The sequence below is a fragment of the Tiliqua scincoides genome, chromosome 1 (assembly GCF_035046505.1).
Source record: "Tiliqua scincoides isolate rTilSci1 chromosome 1, rTilSci1.hap2, whole genome shotgun sequence".
NCBI classification, from domain to species: Eukaryota; Metazoa; Chordata; class Lepidosauria; order Squamata; family Scincidae; genus Tiliqua; species Tiliqua scincoides.
The window spans coordinates 205,184,962-205,205,284 of record NC_089821.1 but is presented as its reverse complement, the minus strand read 5'-3'; the positions used below and the strand labels follow the sequence as shown (position 1 = coordinate 205,205,284).

The 20,323-nt window shown below is 41.8% G+C and overlaps 1 protein-coding gene across 1 annotated transcript; it reads left to right on the top strand.

The window, feature by feature from the left end:
- The first annotated feature begins 633 nt into the window (after positions 1-633).
- TMEM244 (transmembrane protein 244) lies at positions 634-20,001 on the top strand. The gene is made up of 6 exons (XM_066628518.1): positions 634-666; positions 2,583-2,668; positions 6,922-6,995; positions 13,497-13,622; positions 19,137-19,181; positions 19,907-20,001. The coding sequence occupies exons 1-6, from the start codon at positions 634-636 to the stop codon at positions 19,999-20,001; spliced, it is 459 nt and encodes a 152-aa protein (XP_066484615.1).
- Positions 20,002-20,323: the final 322 nt, after the last annotated feature.

Sequence of the window (20,323 nt, the reverse complement as noted above, 5' to 3'; positions counted from 1 at the left end):
ACTTAACAACCTTCCGCTTTACAATGGACCACATATATGATAGTGGTCAAAGCACAACAAAGAGGCTCTTAATGAGGCAGTCAGGACTTCCATAGCCTGCACAGAGTGTCTGTTTACACAACAAAGAGGCCCTTAAGAAGAGACTATCTCCAGTAGCTTATACAGCCTGCTAGTTTCTGGCAGGGAGTGTCTGTTTACATAACAAAGGCACTAGATTGGGCTGAATGTTCACTTCACAGCCTAAATGCATAACCATGGGGATTGGAGAACCTATCCCCTTTGTTAAGTGGTGCACTCCTGTATATTCATACAGAGAACATGAAAAATGGAGAAAACTGGTCATCTGCAATCTCATAATAGCAAAGTGAGCAAGCTGTGTTTTAGCTGACTATGCCGAAAAGCAGTTTGGACATTTAATGAGCTGCTAAGGATTGTCCGGTTGGACTTCAGCAGCTTAGAGCTGGCTCACAGATGGCTTCTGCCCCAGTTCGCTTTAATCCAATAATGCTAGTCTGCTCTGTCTCATACTGCACATTCAGTGGTGCTTTGTGAGTGAAAAATAGTGGCTTCTTTCTGCTGATATTGATATAAGAAATATAACTGCATCACTGCTCTTTTACTCAACATGTGTGCATGGCTCTCAAGATCAAAATTGCTGAGACGAAGGTAAAGAAAATCAAGTTGGTGTTGAACTCGAGGTCATTGCCTAGCACTTACTGTCCTCAGCATATGGCAGGTATTTGGAAGAACAAGTGCCTTTACTCCAATACCCTGTTTTGTTTTGTTATTAGCGCTAGAAAAATTCAAAATTAAAAATGAGTAGTGCTAGTGAGAAATCATTTTTAAGTGTCAGTAATCAGTACTGGATCAACTGTTGACCATAAAGAGATTTTCTAAATATGTAACATAACTGCAAAGTTGGAAAATGTAACTCTTATAATAGCCTATAGTACCTAAACTCTGAAGCATCGTTAGCTGCTGTTCTTATTCTATCCAGAATATGTATGAATGCATAATAAATACTCCCTAGCCTCATTATCTGGAGTGGTCCCAATGATATCAGTAGAACAACTCCAAAGTAAATAGATGAAAATTGTAACCTACAGGTCATCGCATGCTTCTGTTTTGTTTGCAATTTAATTTTATTTCTAAAGGAACAAAGTTTATGAAAGGCTGCAGATTCTTGAAATATACACATTTGGATTTGAGAACAGAGGGAGGATGGATTCTAACGTGTACCGGCTTACCAGTCATCTTGTGCTTAAGTGCTCTTTTGGATGACAACCAGATAATTTGGCACCCAGTTGAAATAGCCTTTTGGCATCAGGATATAAAGAGTTTGCTCTTTTAATCTTTTATATATTTTTCACTACCTTTTAGAGGATTCCCTCCAGATAACCAGAATCTTCTGATATAACTGCTCAGGTCATCTTGACCTTTATAGTATTCCTAGATGAAGCATGTGAACATGAAATGAGGTGGGAGGAGTACTAACCAATGTGGCATGTTGTCACATTTCAGCCTGGTAGACCTTGGTTCAAGTCCCTGTTCAGGAATGACCATGTGAACAATCAGATTATCATTTGTAACATTTTTTTGCTTGTGTGTACAACCCCTTGGAGAGCCAAGGTATGGAAAATCTCACCACACTTCTGTAATTTATCTGAAATGCATGAGATAAGGTCAAAATAATTAACTAAGCAGTTATATCACCGGATCAAAAGGTAAACAAGAGTTAGCAGTGTGATGCAGCAACAAAGAAGGAAAACACAATTTTATGGCCATTTTACAACAGCATTTTACACCCCCAGACGAGACTTCCATAATTGCCCCCCAAACAGGATGCAGCAGTAGCCACTTCAGTACTGCTGCATCCGGGGGGGGGGGGGGGATAGGATTAAACTGACCTATAGTAAATTGCAGGCTGCATCAAACTAGGGTCAACAGATAAGTTTTATATTGTAATAAAAATGGCAGCTTGATGTTAAACAAATATTCATATACACTAATAGTTAAGTCCCCTTCCCTTGCTTTCAATGGCGCATTAGTCAGAACTAGTTTTTGTTGGCTTGTACCACAAATTTGTATGCATCCCACCTAAATTGTTCTCATACTCACAGATACAGGTTATAATTGCTACTACATCCTTTATATACATTTTGAAATAGTCACACTTTTACTAATGCTTTAATTTCTCGAATTGTTTAAGATTGATACACAATATGGGTCTAAACTACACATTACAAAAGCATGTGCCCAGCCCTTGTGTGCATGTTTTCCCCCAAAAGAGCAACTATAGGTTATCTAGTCCAGACTGGGACCATGGAAGGAGGACATTGACCTTTGATGTGGCCATGGTCCAATCTGGATCAGGCTTTGTGTGCTTACTGTTTGTCCTGTCCCATATGTGCTTGTCATCAAGTGTAGTCTGACCTTATGATATTGAGAATGTTCAGTAATATCTGCTTTAAAAAAAAAATCCAGTGTGTGTATAACAAAAATGCCTGGTTCTTATTTTTCTCGGTAATAAAGAACCAAAATATGTCTTTAAAAGTCAGTTCAATTTAATCTTTCTTTTATAGATTGTTTTACGCAACCTACTACTATGTGTGATCATATTCTACTCTGTGTATTACGTGGTCCTGTGCATTTGTTTCATCGCATTCAGGTAAGAATACTTGAAAAATCACTCTGAATCAGTGAATGAATAAATTCAAATGAAGAACAATGCTGGTGAAGTCTGCAGTGCTTCAAATATGGCCTGAGGCCTCACATTCCTCAGGAACTATTTCTAACTATCAAAACCCACTAGAGTGCCCAACTGAGTGTGTGTGTGTGTGTGTGTGTGTGTGTGTGTGTGTGTACAGATGTACACTGTGTATACATACATAGTAACTTAATGCTTGAATGCATCTTTTAAAATGTCTGTTTCAAATGTAGAATGATTAGCAAAATTATCTTTGCAAGCCACTGAAAGCATTTAAAAAATCAACACACGTGCTAAATAAGTGACATTATACAGTATAGTGTAATAAGTACCTTATGTCTGGATAGCCTTATAACAGCCCGATCCTAAAGGCAGTGCCGCTGCCAGGTGCAGCAGTGCCCAAATGGTGACGGCTGTATCCAGCAGCCCTGTTGGGACTGCTGGAAGCCTCATTGGATGAAGGGGACTATCATTCCCTTCCCCCAAGTAAGAGAGCAGTGGCCGCAATGGGTCGCTTCCAGTCTGCACTGGCTATTTTGCAGGCATAGACTGGAGGAGCTCAATGCCCAGCTTTTCAGCCTGACATGGAGCAAGGATCTGATAGAGTGGGGCTCTGCCAGTCCCACCCTCTCCCGCCCTGGAACTTCTTCCCTCCTGCCCAGAAACCCTGTGCTGTTGCTCAGCAGTACATCACACTGCAGGCACTCCCCCAGTACTGGCTTCCTGGTGCTGGGCCCAGCATTAGCTCTCCTTGCTGTCCCAGTGCCATAAATGTACTTTACAGCACATATACAGCACCCAGTACTGGCGCTGGAGGTCAGTGCCAGCACTGGGAGGGTATACGGTTGGGTCCCAAGTCACTTTAGACAATTTGAAAACCTTGATTTGCTTACTAAAGATTCTTTTTCTTTGATTCAGGACCATTTATCATTTGATATAAAGAGTAGGTGGTGATATGAGGAAATTGGTAACATATAGATTGTTTTGAGGCATGAAGAGCAGCTATAGTTATTTCTGGCTCTACCACTTATGATCCTCCGAAAACTGCTTAACAAAATTCAAGCCAGCATAAATCAACTTCTTTGGAATTATGAAAAATCACACTCTTTTGAAGACAGTCTTGCTTCAACAGCATGTCTTTGAAGCAGGGATTTTTTTCTGTTCTAGAGCAAAACCAAGCTGCAGTGTGAACGGCCTTGCTGAATTGGTTTAATAGCTCCTTTGTAACTTCTTTGTGGGCATTAGGACAGGCAGCTGTACAGCAACCTCTTTCAATTTTGCTGTGGTTAAACAAAGATCAAGAGAAAAAGAAAGTTAGGATTCCCAACATGGTTCATACTAAAAGTTTGGCATTTGACCTATAGATAAAGGAATAGATCAGCTCCTGAGACATGCTTTCAGAAGCTGTGATGTATGCTTCTGGAATGGATACCGCTACATAGCTGAGTAATTTAGATTCTTGGGAGAGAAATAACATCACAAGGTTTGTAGATTTTGTGGAAGATGAAGAAGGTTTATTTTATGCCAAGCTAATCCAAAAACACCCAGCTGTTCATTTTCCATTAGTTCAATATCTTCAAGGTTAGGCATTATTTCTTTCAAATCTAGGATCCACACAATCCCTTTAGCCTTGTGTATATTCTAACAATTTTAGCAAGTTATTGTCCAAGATGCACAAAATCTTGATGGAATTAGATGATGGTGGGCGTTCTGGGGTGAAAGATAATGGGAAAGAGCATGTAGTGTTCATTTTACTTCTCCTCAATGGCTGGTTATAATTTAGAATGGGTATAAAGACATGCAAGATGTAGTTTCAAGGGAAAATCTTCTTAAATGAACATATAAATGCTATAATACTCCAGCAAGGCTAATAGCCCAATCCTATTCAGAAGCTGTGCAGACAGTACACTGATCGTTGTATCCTAAGTCTGCCCAGCACAAAGTGGGAAAAGAAACATCACAATGGTACAGGCCCTCCCAGTAACACCCTCAGCATACATGGAAGCCCCTATGCAGCCTGTTGTCCACTGAGTGGCATTCTAATGTCAGCTCCAACACTGATGACTACAGAACTACCATCAGGGTCAACTAAGCAGGGTGTGGGGGCAGGAGTAAGGCCAATAAGTAGCCACCAATGGGGTGGTGCTTCCTTAGGAATGAGCAGCACAGCAACAGTGACCATTTCCAACCATGAGGAGATGCTCCAAGGGCACAACACAACACCACACACATAGATGACACAAGAATGCCACAGCAATTCCATGCTATGTAAGAGGTTTTTTATACAAAGGGGTTGTTTATACAAACCCTCTGTAAACTAAGTGCTCTTGTGCCATAGTTTCCATCACAAAAGTTTCTCTTATGGTGGTCTTAGTGTGTACAATGACAAACCAGAGAGGTATAGCATCTGCCACGTGTCTTATCATCTGAGCTGAAGTCTCCCTGGCAGGGGCTTATGTACTGAGGTAGGTGTGTTGTAATTGATTGTCAAATGTTGTTGTATCCTATGTAGTCTGCTTTAGTGTAGAAAGTGAGCAGGGTGGCGGGTGGTGGGAGGTGCAATTTTCTGGCATTTTTTCCTACCCTATTGTTCCCTCAGGGTTCTATACCCGTCCTGTCATTGGCATAGTGTTTTTTCAGCACTGGGGGACATGTCCATTATCTGAGGGACTCTCTGAGTATGACATATTTCAATTCTTCCCCATCCTTCCCACATCACTCCCATTTACGCCCCAATTTCCTCTCCATTTTTGCCTCTTTACTGGTCAAGTTGTACTGGTGCACCAGGGTTAGTGGTGTGTCTATTGGCAGGCAGGCTTCTGAGCTGGTGGGTCTGTCATTGTATCAGTGAACATGCAATTGCAATCCTGGCACCTGTGCCAGCCGGGTCTAGGATCACAAAATGCCACCCCCATGCGATTCCACCACCACCAGGCATGTCCTGGAGGCCTTCTAAAGGCTGGAGAGACTGTCCATGGTCTCTGCGCCCCCCCCCCCAGCGCATACTGCCCTTCTCAATTATTTGCATGGTCATGTCAGAAAAGAAAACATGGTGATAATATACAATATGTTATCACAACGAGGATCACGATTACTTTGTACTCAAAAATAGCAGCAGTTACCTTCAATTGAACTCTGGCAGGCAAGTGTAGAATAAACGTCAAAGCCACGAATAGTTCGGATCCACGAATCTGAGGTACGCCCGTGCACCCCTGCCTATTAACATTGTTTAAAAGCTTACCATCGAAGTGTTTCTTGTTTTAACAGGTTGCTATAGGCATTCCAGCTTACAGTACAACATAAGCAGGCGGCCGACAGCCTAAATGTTTGATGAAACTAGATCAAAAGGTAACAGGAAGCTGTTAACCCAGTGTTTCTCAACCAGTGGCATGGGTACCACCAGTGGTACTTGAGCAGGTGTCTGGTGGTACTCGCAGGACTCCTGTCGCCCGACAACGAGACCAGGAACATGACACAACAGACAGCAATAGGAAGCTGGTCTTGGTGGGCAGAAATCCAAACCATGCTTTTCTGTGCTCTCCCATCCACTATGAGCCTCTTACTGGTGTTTGTTGCATAGTATCTGGCGTCCCAACCAAGAAGTAACTAGCAATGATGTCATTGCCAGTTACTTCCAGTGGTACTTCGAATAGGTACACCTTGTGAAGTGGTACCATGGAGGAGAAACCATGAGAAACACTGACTTAACCTATTAATACAGTTGTTCCCCCTATCTGCAGTTTCCGTATCCGTGGGGCGGTCCTTGGAGCAGATTTCCCACAGATACGGGGCACACCTGTATTTCTTGGAATGTTGTGTATTTAGAACACAGAAATGGCTAGGGTTGTTTTTTCTTTCTTTTCCTTCTATCACTGAGTTGTTCTGTTATTCAATTTGGGCGCAATCCTAACCAACTTTCCAGCACTGGCATAGCTGTGTCTGTGGGGCATGGACTGCATCCTGCAGTTGGGGGGGGGGCAATCATGGAGGCCTCCTCAAGGTAAGGCAATGTTTGTTCCCTTATGTCAGAGCTACATTGTCCTTATGTCAGAGCTGGAAAATGGGTTAGGATTGCGCCTTTTGTTGATTTATTTTCTTATAAATTTATGAAGAAATTTTTCTTTCCAAATTTACTGGTTTTTAAAAATGTTTTATTATTTAGATTCACTCCATGTCATGTTATGAATAGGATGTGATGTTTTATATCTTTACAGCCTGCAGATGTTGGATGGACTTGCACCTTTTGATTTTAAGACAAACCCTTCATGGATTGACCCAAATTATTTAGGTAAACTTTATTTTTGAGCTTTTTTATACTTATAAAATATCTAAGAATTTTAATTGGTGTAACAATTATACCAATATCACAGTTTTAAAGATCATTTCATGTTTCCACACACTCTGAGAGGGGGTGTAGGGGGTACATCCTATCTAGGCATGGGGTCAAAAGGAGCCCAGGAGCCAAAGAGAGACAGAAAAGTGGGCCTGAGTGCCATATTCACATTTGAAGTAAGAAGGGAAGGGACCCAAAAGAAGCTTTGTACCCCCTGATAAAATTCCTCTCAGTGGCTCTGCTTCCGCATTGTGTCATACAAATGATTTCAGCCCAAGGCTATTCTATGGTTCAGAGGTTCAGCGTTTCAGCCAGAGGAACCTATGGCTCATAGGTTCAGAAAAGGCACATGGTATAGTCCTCTTGTTTTATGTCTCTCCCAAATGGTGAAGGAATAGCATAACTGAATGCTCCCCATGGAAAGCTTTACCAGAGAAAAGCATTACAGTTTATCCTTCTCCCTGATCTGCCAGTTACTATGTGCAGACAAATATTTTAAACAAGGTCTCCCCTCTGCATTCTGAAATAGTGCAATGGCAAGATGGATGATGGCTGGCAACCTTCAGTCTCGGAAGACTATGGTATAAACCTACAGCACCCGGTATTCCCCGGCAGTCTCCCATCCAAGTACTAACCAGGCCTGACCCTGCTTAGCTTCCAAGATCAGACGAGATCGGGCATGTGCAGGGTAACAGTTGCTATGCAAGATGGATGTACAACAGGCTTTTCCTGAATGGGTAGATTATTGTACATTTATACTTTAGTTGTACAGTACGGTTTCCAACTATTGTCCAGAGCAACAGAACCCCCACAAATGCTGAGGCACGACTGTAGTTCTGTACATACAATTCTGTTGCCAATTTTGTGAGGGCCAAGCTTAGATAGGACACAGGAAATATGACCACATCTCTTGAATCTTTTTCTTTTGTTAACAGTTACGGGGGTTGGGGGTGGGGGTGGAGGAGGAGGAATCTTTCAGCCCGATCATATGCATGTATACTCAGAAGTAAATGCCATTTAGTTCAATGAGCCTTCCTCCCAGAAAAACGTGCATAGGATTGCAGCCTTAATTTGGATCAGGACCATGACAATGGAGACGTTTTTAACCCTTTCCCAAGGCTATTTCCCTAACTTTTATTCCAGCAATAGGAAGCTTGGATGAGTGAACCTTTCCAGCTGTGTGTCCTTACTCTTACCCTTTATCTAAGCACAAAGGGTTTCCTTGATATTTATATCAATACATCACAATGCGTTTAACATTTTGTCCGAAGCACTCTGAATTAAACCTTTATAAATGTAAATTGTTTTGACAGTGCTCTTAAACACTTACAAAAGCAGAAACTGTTGAGAGACTGGTTACTGATTTGTTCTTGGGTGAAAGTAACATATCAGTGAGGCTCTTCAGAAAGTAAGTGATTGGGGAACATATGCAGTGGCAATAAGTGACTTCTTTTATTTCACTTTTGTTGATTTATTTAGGCCTAGACACTGTAAACCAGGGATGGGCAAGTTCAGCACGGCTTGACTCAAGTCACCGAGTCACCACTCCCCATGACTCGACTCAAAAAAGAATCATAATGGGGGCACTTTCCGACTTGCTGAGTCACTCTTTAATTATCCTAAAAGACTCAAGTTGAGTCGCTGCCCCCTTTAAAAAGCCCGCTGCGGAAAAAACAGGACTGCTGCCGAGGGAGGTGTGTGTCGAGTTTTCTTTATTCACTCCCCTGCTGTCCCCGCCCATCTGTAAACAGGGCAGGAGGGATGAGGACTGCAAGAAAGCAGGGATAGAAGCAGCAAGAGGGTCATGCGCAACGGTTGGGAGGCTTACCAGGATAACCTGATTTTTTGCAGTCCTATTCAGAAGTAGTCCCACTGTAGATGGTCACTCAATGAGGCTTCCCCCTCCCCACCAGCCATGGTGGAAAGCATGATTGCTATGAACTGCCTCTTCCCTGCTTCCCCACCTCCTTTTTCCCCCTCCAGCCAATCATAAGGCAAGAACCCCCTTGGTCTCCTCCACCTGCTCTCCCTTAGCCAATGAAAATATCAGAATGCCCATCCTTTGTCCAGTGGTCATCCATTCTTTCCTTCCTATCAGAGACAGGAAAAGAGAATCCAGTCCTGCCTCCCCTCATTCATTGCAACATTAACTCTTTCCTGCCTCTCTGCTGGAACTTTCCTACTGCTCCCTCAGTCAGAATGCTGGCCCCACGAGGTTTTTCATGGTGTGAAAACAGTAAGCAAGCACACCCAGACACAGGCAGACTTGAGTCAGCATGTATGAGGATGAGTGCCAAGTCAGGGGAGCCCTGACTCGAGTCTTTTTCAGTCTTCCATGTGCGTGACTCACAAGTAACCCAAAATCACACATTTTTTCGACTCAAGTCCAAGTCACTGACTCGAGTCTGCAACCCTGCGATAAACTTAACTAGATATTTGTTATATGTGGATACTTATTAATATGTGTGGATATTTATTAATATGTGGATACAATATATAGGTCAGTCACCCCTGATTTATATGTGTTATACCAAGGGTTTGTGACTATGTGTGGAACAACTTTAAATTATAATTTATTATTACTAAGTTATTTAAATTATTAAAAATTGTGTTATTTTTACCTGAAGGAGAAACTAGACATGATGATGGATATATGGGTATCCTTGACAATTGGCAAGAGAAGTCCCAATCTCTTCCCTTCTTTTTCCTTGTGATGCATAGCAAAAGGCTGCATGGGATAAGGTCCACATACACACACACACACACACACACACACACACACACACACACACAGGGGCAACCAATGGAATAGAGCAAGAGCAATGAAACTCTTGAGTGTAATGATGGCAAATCATCTTTTATTTGCTATTACTAATGATGAGATGTACTCATTTATCATAATGTTGGGTTTGGCCCTAAGTCAACAGGTACAACATAATGTATTTAGGAACTGTCATTTACAGAATAGGAGCTGCAATCTTGCATGGGTTGCTTTTAAGACATTACATGGCTTGCACAAACAGCCCAGTCATGAGTCAGCTGCAATAACAACTCCACCATCTCTAAGAAATGGGTGAGATATTTTGGTTAGAAGGTTTTCCTTTCTGTCATAAGAAGAGCCCCACTGGATCAGGCCAAATGCCCATTTAAGACCAGCTTTCTGTATCTCACAATGGTCCGCCAGATGCCAAATAGCTCAATCCTATCCACACTTTTCTGGGAGTAAGCCCCATTGACTGCAATGGGATTTACTTCTGAGTAGACATGCATAGGATTGGGCTCTAAGGGCACAATCCTAACCCCTTGTGTCAGTGCTTTCCAGCACTGGCATAGTGGTGCCAATGGGGCACATGCTGCACCCTGCAGTTGGGTGTCACTCAGGGAGGCCTCCTTAAAGTAATGGAATGTTTGTTCCCTTACCTCAGAGCTGCATTGCCCTTGTGTCAGTGCTGGAAAGCACTGACACTTATGTTAGGGTTAGGATTGCGCCCTAAGGGAGCACACAACAAGAGACCTGTATCCTGGTGCCCTCCCTTACATCCCTTTCCCAAAATTTGGATATGGAGGAGGGACAGGAGAAATGGTGAAAGAAATGCAGTAATCTGTCCTCTATGCCTTCCCTTCTCCTAGTCTCAAGTGTTCCCAGCCTGCTGGTATAGATAAGCAGAGTCCATATATCCAAGCTTATTTATGGGAAAACAGTAGATCAATTACAGTAATGGCCAGGACAGCTGTTGAAGATCTGAAGACAAAATCAGAGATAAAATTTTGATTTATGTCTTGAACAGATGAAAGTAATATTGCTTTTCTTTCCATAAATGATGCTTAAAAGAGGCAGTTACAGTTAGGATGAAAAGAATGGATATAAAATAGCTTCGCTATCATTTAGCTGCTGAAAACCTGTTTTTATTTTGTTAAAGCCCACAGATGCTTATTACTGATTTTAGGGGGTGGAAGATGAGGTCCTTGGAGGATAAGGTGGATTGTCTTCTGGTCTAGACAGAGAACCAACTGCTCAAGGCAACGTTTAACAATGTAAACTTTTAAGTTAATTTCCTTCATAAGGTTACTGCTGGTCTAAGCAGCAATAAGTACCTATAAAGTACTTTAATTTAGTGTATAATGGGATTTTGTTCATGGCAGTCAGGGGGCTACAGTAAATACTTTTGTGAGAGAAAATTACAGTGAAAATCATGAAAGTCATCCCCATTTATAGCACATTCCAATTTAGAATTTGTCCGTTTACAAACTGTCAGCTATCGCATAAAGTTATATGGTGTACAATGTACCTTACTACTCCCATTAGGATTATGCTGTCCACACAATTCAAGATGTTATGTTGTGATTGCACAGCATTATCTCATTCCAGGCTGCATTTATTCAGGAAAGAGCATCTCCCAAGTACTTGGCTTGACATTGCTGACATTATTCTTTATTATCTTAAGTGGTGGGAATTGGATGGGAATGGGGAGAGAGATTAATGGAAAAGGTGTCTTGTGAGCATGTGGCGTGGATTAAGTTATGGGTCTTCTAACAGAATCACCAGAGGTAATTTTTAAAAAACTATGAATCCCAGTCTCCAAATCAACACAGGTGGGGAATACATGAGAACTTATGACAAGTTGAAGTTAAATTCTGATAAGACATAGGTTCTCCTGGTCTGGACGTCCACTACTCAGGTAACTATCATTCCGCTCTGAATGGGGTTCACTCCCTCTGAAGGAGCAGGTGCGCAGCTTGGGGCTGCTCCTGGATCTGCAGCTGCTCCTGGATTCTCAGGTGGTGGCTGGGAGCCTTTGCTCAGCTTCAACTGATTTGCCAGCTGAGACAATACCTGGGCCACTCAGACCTGGCCATGGTGACACATGCTCTAGTGACATCCAGATTAGATTACTGCAAGGCACTCTATGTAGGACCACCTCTGAAGACAGCCTGGAAACTGCAGCTAGTGCATGATGTGGCTGCCCGTGTGGTTGCTCAGGTTTGTTGGTTTAACTCGGTCAGGGCACTGCTTCAGCAGCTACACAGGCTGCCGGTTTGTTTCTGGGCCCAATTCAAAGTGCTGGTTTTGACTTTTAAAGCCGTATACAGTTTGGAACCAGGATATTTGAAGGACCGTCTACTTCCATATCATCCTACCCGCTCTTTCCAGAGGGGGCCCTTCTGACTATGCCACCTCCAGCAGAGGTGAGGGGCTGGCGGCGAGAAATAGGGCCTTCTTGGTGGTGGCAGCTCATCTGTGGAATTTCTTCCCCCTGGAATTAAGAACAGCTCCCTCTCTGGATACCTTTTGGCAGAACCTTAAGACTTTTTTTATTCAAAGAGGCTTTTAACTGTTGACACATTGGGCTGGCACATTTTTAATGAATGTGATTTTAATAGGTGATCCATTGGGGTCTGATATTGTTTGAGAGCCCAGTCCTGTGCTTGGCGGCACAGCTTCGTGCCACTGAGCATTTATGGCACGTTTGCGAGCCTCTCCACTGGGCTCCCACCAGTGCTAGCCCAGCACCGCACAGTGCTGGGCTAGCGCAGGACAGTCGCCCAGCTTCCGCAGCTCGGTGGTCTCATGGACACCGTCTCATGGACGGTCGCACAACAGGTGGGGGCGGGGAGGAAGCATTCCAGTGAGGCCGGCAGGGGGCAGAGAGAGGGCGGGAAGAGGCATGACACGGAGCCATAATGCGTGGAGGGGGCGGGCTGGAGGCGTGCCGGAGGGAGGGAGGGAGGTGGGTCCACAAAGCTCCACTCTGCAGGATCCAAGGCACTCGTGCAGGGCTGGCAGCAGCCATTCTCTGTGCCGCCGAGCCTGGGCGCCCCAGGCAGCTCAGGATTGGGCTGCCCGTTGTTTTAGGTTTTAATTTTTTAATATTGTTTTAATCTTTTACTTGTATTGTGTTATTTTATGTTGTAAGCAGCCTTGGGTGCCCCAATGTGTGGCAGAAAGGTGGGGCAAAAATTTATTTAATAATAATAATAATAATATTAAGCTGAACATGCACATAAGAAATGTGTGTCTGCCCAAACAACAACCTATCCCCTGCCATTACCTCCTTTCACAGATTCACAAATGTATTTTTTATTCTCAAATTCAAGTTCTGTCTGCAACAATGCCCTTCATTGTTTGGCACATTGAAATTTGGCACTATACATACAAATTTGGCACAAATCTGGCACACAGAAATTTGGCAGACTTACAGCCCAATCCACCACAACTCACCATGCGGTGATTCAGCAGTGTCAATGCATTGTCTGCTGAATCCCACAGGAAGCCTCCAGCATAGCACATGGTTAGGATTGGGCCCTTAGGCTACAATCCTATATATACTCACCTGGAAGTAAGCCCAATTGAACATAGTGGGACTTCTGAGTAGACAAGTATAGGCTTGCACTATTACAGCAGATAGTTCTCAGATAGAAGTTTCTTTCCAAAACCATGACATCTTCTGTTTCCAGTTCTTCTAGTGTCACTGGAGATAACCTATTTAATCGCTGGACTGCTCTTTGCCCTTGTTGTGGAAGAATGGGTTTGGGATTATGCTATAACTGTTACAATAATTCATGTCACCATAACTTCAGCTGGTACGTACAGTTTAATAAATATACTCACAGCAAACAAAATATTGCTAATTTAGGTAATTTCATTGTATTTTCTAGCATGAAATTTGTAAGCCTTCTTGTTCATTTGCTTCAAGTAGGAAAGGTGGGATATAAACAAACAAACAGTATTGAAACTAGTTTTGTAAAGCACCACCTTCTTGGGACCACTTAGGTTGCCAGCTTCTAATTGGCCCCGCTCCTACTCCTCAAGCAGCAGCCGGTTATTATTATTATTATTATTATTATTATTATTATTATTATTATTATTATTAATATTTTGTTTTAATTTTTGTTTTAATTTTGTTTTAATTTAATTAAAATTTTGTTTTAATTTTTTAATTAAAAATAATTAAAAAATAAAACAATGAACAGCAATATATATCAGTAATTCTATTATAGTAGCCCTTAAGTTAATGAATATAGCACCAACAATTAAATGCCAGAGTATCATAGAAATAATCAAATATTGATATATAAATTAGCCAAGATAATATAAACTGTAGTTAAGTTAATCTATTGAGGACAGCAATAACAGCAAAGAACTCATCATATTAATATGAAACTAGCAGCTAGTTCCAGTCTCACTCCTCTTCACCTACTTGTAAGAGAATCATAAATCACCTCCCAACATCTTCCCCACAGATTCATACCAGGAGCAGTTTCCTAATGATTAAACTGCATGGGCCTGAACTAGGAGTCTACCTCTCAGGCTGTCTATCCTGTATCTCACTTGGGGCACTCTTTCCAATAATTGCACCTGTCTCAGAGTGTTTCAGAATAAACTCCACAACCCTTTCTTCCTTCTATACCTTTTCCCCATTACAACGCTTCATGTAATGATGCTTTCAAGCACAATGGTAGGAGTAAAGCAAAGAAGCGAAACTTTATTCCTCAGCCAAGGTTTTGCAGATGGAGGAACTAGAATATAATTTGAAAATTATCTGTAAAACACTCCGTGCATTTCATATAGTAGGACTGCCATATCCAGACTCAAGCATAATGTGTAATCATTTTTTCTCTTTAAATCTCGGAGCATTTTAATTCATGAGCTTATATTGCATTTAAACTTTAGATGCAGAAGAGAGGCATTTGTAATGAGAATAAGCATTCTTGTCCATGTTGGTTTTACGCTCTGTTGTCAAATGAATGACATTAAATTGATTTAACCTGTGTGTGAGCTGCAGCATAATGTTAAACTGAAGTGCTTTTTTAATCGCCTGGATAGCAATGGCAGAATTTTGCTTATCTTGTCCAATACATTTCAGGGTCCTCACTTGAAACTTCCTTGTCCCCTTTCCTAAAAAAAAAAAAAAAAGAGCTTCATCAGCAGTTCTTGCTGGGAGTAACTGCTAATCCACCCATGCTAGAGCATTTAGTTCTCAGGATGTATGGCAAAACTATTTAACCCAACTAGCTAACACTTTTAATTCTCCAAACATATTTGAAAATTTCTTATAGTTCCCTTAATAGCTATGTACATTTGGACAATATTTATTCTAGATCAGAGGACTTCAAAAACTGACATAATAAACCTTCCCCAAGTTGGGAAAAATATGCTTGAGACTGCTTAAGAGCAGCCAAGGAGACTACCACCACCAAAATGGAGGTAATCTTGTTCTAGCCCAGAAATTGAACCAGACGTATCACAGCCATGTGCTTGTATCACAGTGTAGTTGTTGAGGAAAGGTCCCCTGCCTTGACCAAAAAAAAAAAAAAGACTCCCCCATGTTGCAGCAAAAAAAAAAAAAAAAAAAAGAGGTGACATAGCTTTATTTGTTTCGCCTTTTTATGTGCAACTATTGTGCTCAGTGGCATAGCTAATGATTGTGTAGCCCGGTGCCTAGCTCAAAATGTTGCCCTGGAAGTGGCATCATGCCTGGGTTTTTTAAAAAGTGAAAACTGGAAGGAACCCACCTCCTCCCCCCAGCAGCTCACCACCCACTTGGTCTGCTGCCTCCCCTCAGTCAGTGGCATACCTAAGGTATATATCTGCTACCTGGGGTCAAAGAAGATGTTGTAGCCCCCCTGCAAGACAAAATCAAATTTAATTAAGTAAATAAATAAAATGTTATTGGTTCCATGCAGTATCATAATAACATCTCATTGGCACTCAGAACAATCAGTCTCATAGGTCAGGTTGGAGTTAAGCAAAACCACTTTTTGTTCCACAAGGCAGTTATGTTTTCATTTTCTGGTTAATTGGCCATAACTTTTGATAGAATACAGATATTCTAGTGCTGTTTGTTTCATTGCATTCTGCATTAAATTACCTTTCCAATGATATATAACATGATGGTATTATTCATACATACTCAGATTTTCACAATTTTGGTCACTTGTGTCAAGCTCAGCTTGTTGCCCCCCTAAAGCTTGATGCCCGGAGCAACTGCTACCCCCTGCACCCCCTTAGCTACGCCACTGATTGTGCTCATAGTACAACATTAATAATTTCATTTGGCCATGATGCACTGTTAGTCACCAATACTTACCAATAGGGTTGGGAACTTGAATCAATGATTCGGACTAGAGTTGGAAAATGCGTGATCTTGGGTGACTCAGTGATTTGTGAGTGCATGCATGCAAGACTCTGAAAAAGACCCGAGTCAGGGCCCCCCATGTGTGCTGACTTGAGTCTGCCTGTGTCTGGGTGTGCTTGCTTACTGTTTTCGCACCATGAAAAAACTTGTGAGGCCAGCATTCCAACGGGGTGAACAGCAGGAAAGTTCCAACCAAGAGGCAGGAAAGGGTTAATGTTGCAATGAATGGGGTGGGGGGAAGACTGGACTGGGCTCTCTTATCCCATCTCTGATAGGAAGGAAGGAACAGATGATCATTGGACAAAGAATGGGCTTTCTGACATTTTCATTGGCTGAGGGAGAGAAGGAGAAGGAGCCCAAGCAGGTTCTTGCCTTATGATTGGCTGGAAGGAGGAAAAAGGACATGAGGAAGTGGGGAGGAGGCGGTTTATAGCAATCATGCTTTCCACCATGCCTGGTGGGGAGGGGGAAGCCTCATTGAATGACCAGCTACAGTGGGACAACTTCTGAGTAGAGCTGCATGAATAGGGGTGTCCTGGTAAACCTCCCAGCTGCTGTGTGTGACCCCACTCCTTCTTACTGCTTCTTTCCCCGCTCTCTCTCAGTCCCTCCCACCCCTCTCACCCTGTTTACAGATGGGCGGGGACTGCAGGGGAGTGAGTAAATAGAACTCCAACACACACTCCCCTCGGCAGTAGCCCCATTTTTTCCACAGCAGGTTTTTTAAAGGGGGGGTAACTCGACAAGGCTTTTGAGTCACTAAAAGGTGACTCGGCAACTCAGAAAGTGCTCCTGTTATGACTCGTTTTTGAGTCAAATCACAAGGGCGGTGACTTGGCAACTCGACTCGAGTCAAACCGAGCTAGACTTGCCCATACCTGCTTACCAGTCTGTTCATTCTTGCATGGAGGTTACCAGAGCACCTCCATTTGCTGCTTGGAGAATATAGGGGTTAATTAGATAGAGAGGGGATTCCTAGAGAAGCCACACATAGCATAGCAGTTTTTTCTTCCCAAGAGTTGGGCAGGGACCCTAGGAGGCCAAAATTCATTTTCTCAGTGAGTGAGCAGCATGATCTGTTTGAAGAAAGGAGAAAGAAAAAAGACCAGAGCTAAGAAAATTTGGAATAACGTGTGTACGAACTGCAACTTAACAGTGTTATTGGTGCAGGATTATATTGAAGAAAGTCCCACAGAGTTCAGTGGGACATACTCCCAGGAAAATATGAACAATAAGCTGGAAAAATGGGAATGGGTGGAAAAGTTACACAAAAGGTTACAACCATTTCACTGCAACCAAATACCTTGATCCAGGGCATGTTTACATGCCTCATTGAGCCCAGTGGGCTGCAATTCTAAACACACTTTCCTGGGGGTAAGTCCCATGGAACACAATGGGACTTCTGAGTCAACATGCCTAGTCTTGTGCTGTTGGTCTCAGAACAATGGGGGAAGAAGAATACTCTCTTCTTACTCTGGCATGAGTGGAAACAATCAAGGAAAGACTGGAGAGGCACAAAGAGGGGGAAGGGGAATGCCTGCTGTCAAAGAGTTGATAGAACAGGGTGACCACATACAATGGAGAACAGAGTGCCTATACCTTTACCATTGTATAGAAATTTTGGCAAGTGCAGCTTTTAAACCCTTCCAAGCTGAGCTGCACCTGATAAAATTACCTGTTCTACACAATGGTTAAAGGTATGGACACCGTGTCCTCCATTGTATCTGGTCATTCTGTGATAGGAGAAACTTTAAAAAGTTATAAAGGAAGGAAAACTGGAAAAAGCAAGACAGAAAAGGGAGAAGAGAAGAGAATGAGAGAGAAAAAGCAAAGAACAGGTTGAAGATAGACAAATAATAAGACAAAATGAACAGGAAAACATATTCTGAAAGGTAGGGCATTCACCAGCTTAGTTCTAGATAACCAACTAATAAAAACAAACAAATAACTCATTCTAAGGAACTAGTTAGATGCTGCAACATTTTGTTGCCGACCCCTTCTTGTAGATCCTTTCTAATCAAGACTGTTTTTTTCCTTTTATAGGTGGCTATTCTTAACCTTTTTTTATTTTATGAACTATAATTTATATTATTTCAGGGAAATTATTTTTTCATCATGAGTTTTGTGCAGGATGGGATTGCCAAGAGAGAGTACCAAGAGGCAGCAGAAGGAGCAGCACTCAAGTGAGCAGAGAGGGAGTTGGAGACAATAGGGAGATAAAACGAAATGGAGGTAGAGTGATTCAAGGGTTATGAGGGGAGAGATAGACAAGAACCAACGGAAGGACAGCAAGGCAGGAGAAGCCAGAATAAAGGAGGGGGGGTCATGGCCAGCATGCGGGATGAAGTTGCTAAAGACAGGGACGAGCTGTGAAGGAGAGACAGTAAAAAATGGCCTCCCTCTAACCAAGCACTGGCAGGATAACTGGACAGGTGAATCAAGTGCATCATGGGGGGGGGGTACATCCTGTGAAAAACTTCAGTTTAAAATAAGCCTCCCATAATACAGAGTGTGTTATCAGAGGCTGCACATTGCCCCTATGTCCCCACCCTCTATGATGTGGACTTCTCCCCATGGGAAAAGGTGGAAAGGGCCTCCACAAACTTTGTACGAATAGCCCCAGCTGCTGGTTCAGAGAGCAGAATTGCTTCATGTGGTTTGCACATCCAGTCCCTATCCAGATTGCTTTCACATGCACAGTGCCTTTAGTGGAATCAGGGCAAACATGGTTGTTTGCTTTTTCCAGGATCGTATTATTTAATCTGTACCAGGTAACAACACTATTGGTCATAACACAATGTGTATGGACATATATTATCTTGTTAAATTATTGTTCCAATACTTCACTAACATTGAGTATTTTCTTATAAATAGGCTGTCTGCAATGTATTTGTAATGCACTATAATATTAGACTTTCCATGTCTGCATTAATCTTAAAATTTAACTTTTCATTTACAGTTATGTCTGAATTTCCACTGATGTTGCATTGGTGGGCAGCTTTAGGTACAGTTGTTTTTTTATTTTATTTTCCAGAATAGTTCAGCTGTAATACTGGTAGCTGTTAAATGCTTCTCTGTCTCAAGTACATTCTTTTTAAAAAAAAAAAATGAGTAGTGAAACAAGACAATTGATTAAATATGCCTTTGTTAGCTTCAATTGTAAACATGTTTTGTTGACTGATAAAGCAGACTCAAATCCATAGGCCCAACTGCCTGTGCATATTTCCTTATTATTTATTTATTTATTTTATTTATTAACTTCTAATTAAATGGGATTTGTTAGTAAGTGTAATCTAACCTAATCAAATCCATAACAAAGTTCTCCTGTACAAACTTGATTGGAATGAATGTTACTTCACAGTATTTGTGCATGTGACATTAATTTCAAAAGGGCTTGCATACCTGGTGGATTATGTACACAAGGTGCAATCTCCATTAAAATAAAACTACTTTTTTAATAGGACTGGGTTTCACTTTTAGGCCATAATCCTATACCTACTTATGTGGAAATAAGTTCCACTAAAATCAATAGGGCAATGTCCGATTTTTCACAGTTTTGTATTATCAGATTGGAGGGATAGAGGGATACTGCATAAATGGAGACTTAGAGGGAGACAACTCCCTGCATAGAGGGAGACAACAGCGCTTTCCATTACAAGAGCTACTCTCTTTAAGCCCTTGCCAACCACTATTAATAATAATATTGAATATTTTTTTATTCCTTTACAGGTTCTGGCCTAATTTCAATGATTTGTGGTGGACAAAGTTTGGCATACTACTTGTACAAAGACAATTTTATTTACCCAGTTCTAGATGATTTCTGAAATACATGCTTCAGCATCTCCAATCCATAACCAGTAGGGGGGGATAACTGGCCCACCTCGCCCCAACAATGTCTTTTCTAGTGGCTGTCTGCTGGTAGTTGCATCTTTTTAGATTGTGAGCCCTTTAGGGGCAGAGAGCCATTAGTTATTTGACTTTTTCTGTAAACTGCTTTGTTGAAAAGCGGTATACTTTTTGTTGAACTACAAAAAGCGGAACTACTTTTTGTTGAAAAGCGGTATATACATACTGTCAATAATAATAATAATAATAATAATATATTCGCTCTGAATGTGAGACACTCTCAAGATTTTAGCCCAGTAT

Bases quoted from the DNA above. Each gene is read 5' to 3' on its own strand.
- TMEM244 (XM_066628518.1), top strand. From the start codon at position 634: ATGGCTCTCAAGATCAAAATTGCTGAGACGAAG. The intron at 667-2,582 runs GTAAAGAAAATC...TTTCTTTTATAG, and splicing joins TCAAAATTGCTGAGACGAAG to ATTGTTTTACGCAACCTACT. The intron at 6,996-13,496 runs GTAAACTTTATT...TTCTGTTTCCAG, and splicing joins GATTGACCCAAATTATTTAG to TTCTTCTAGTGTCACTGGAG.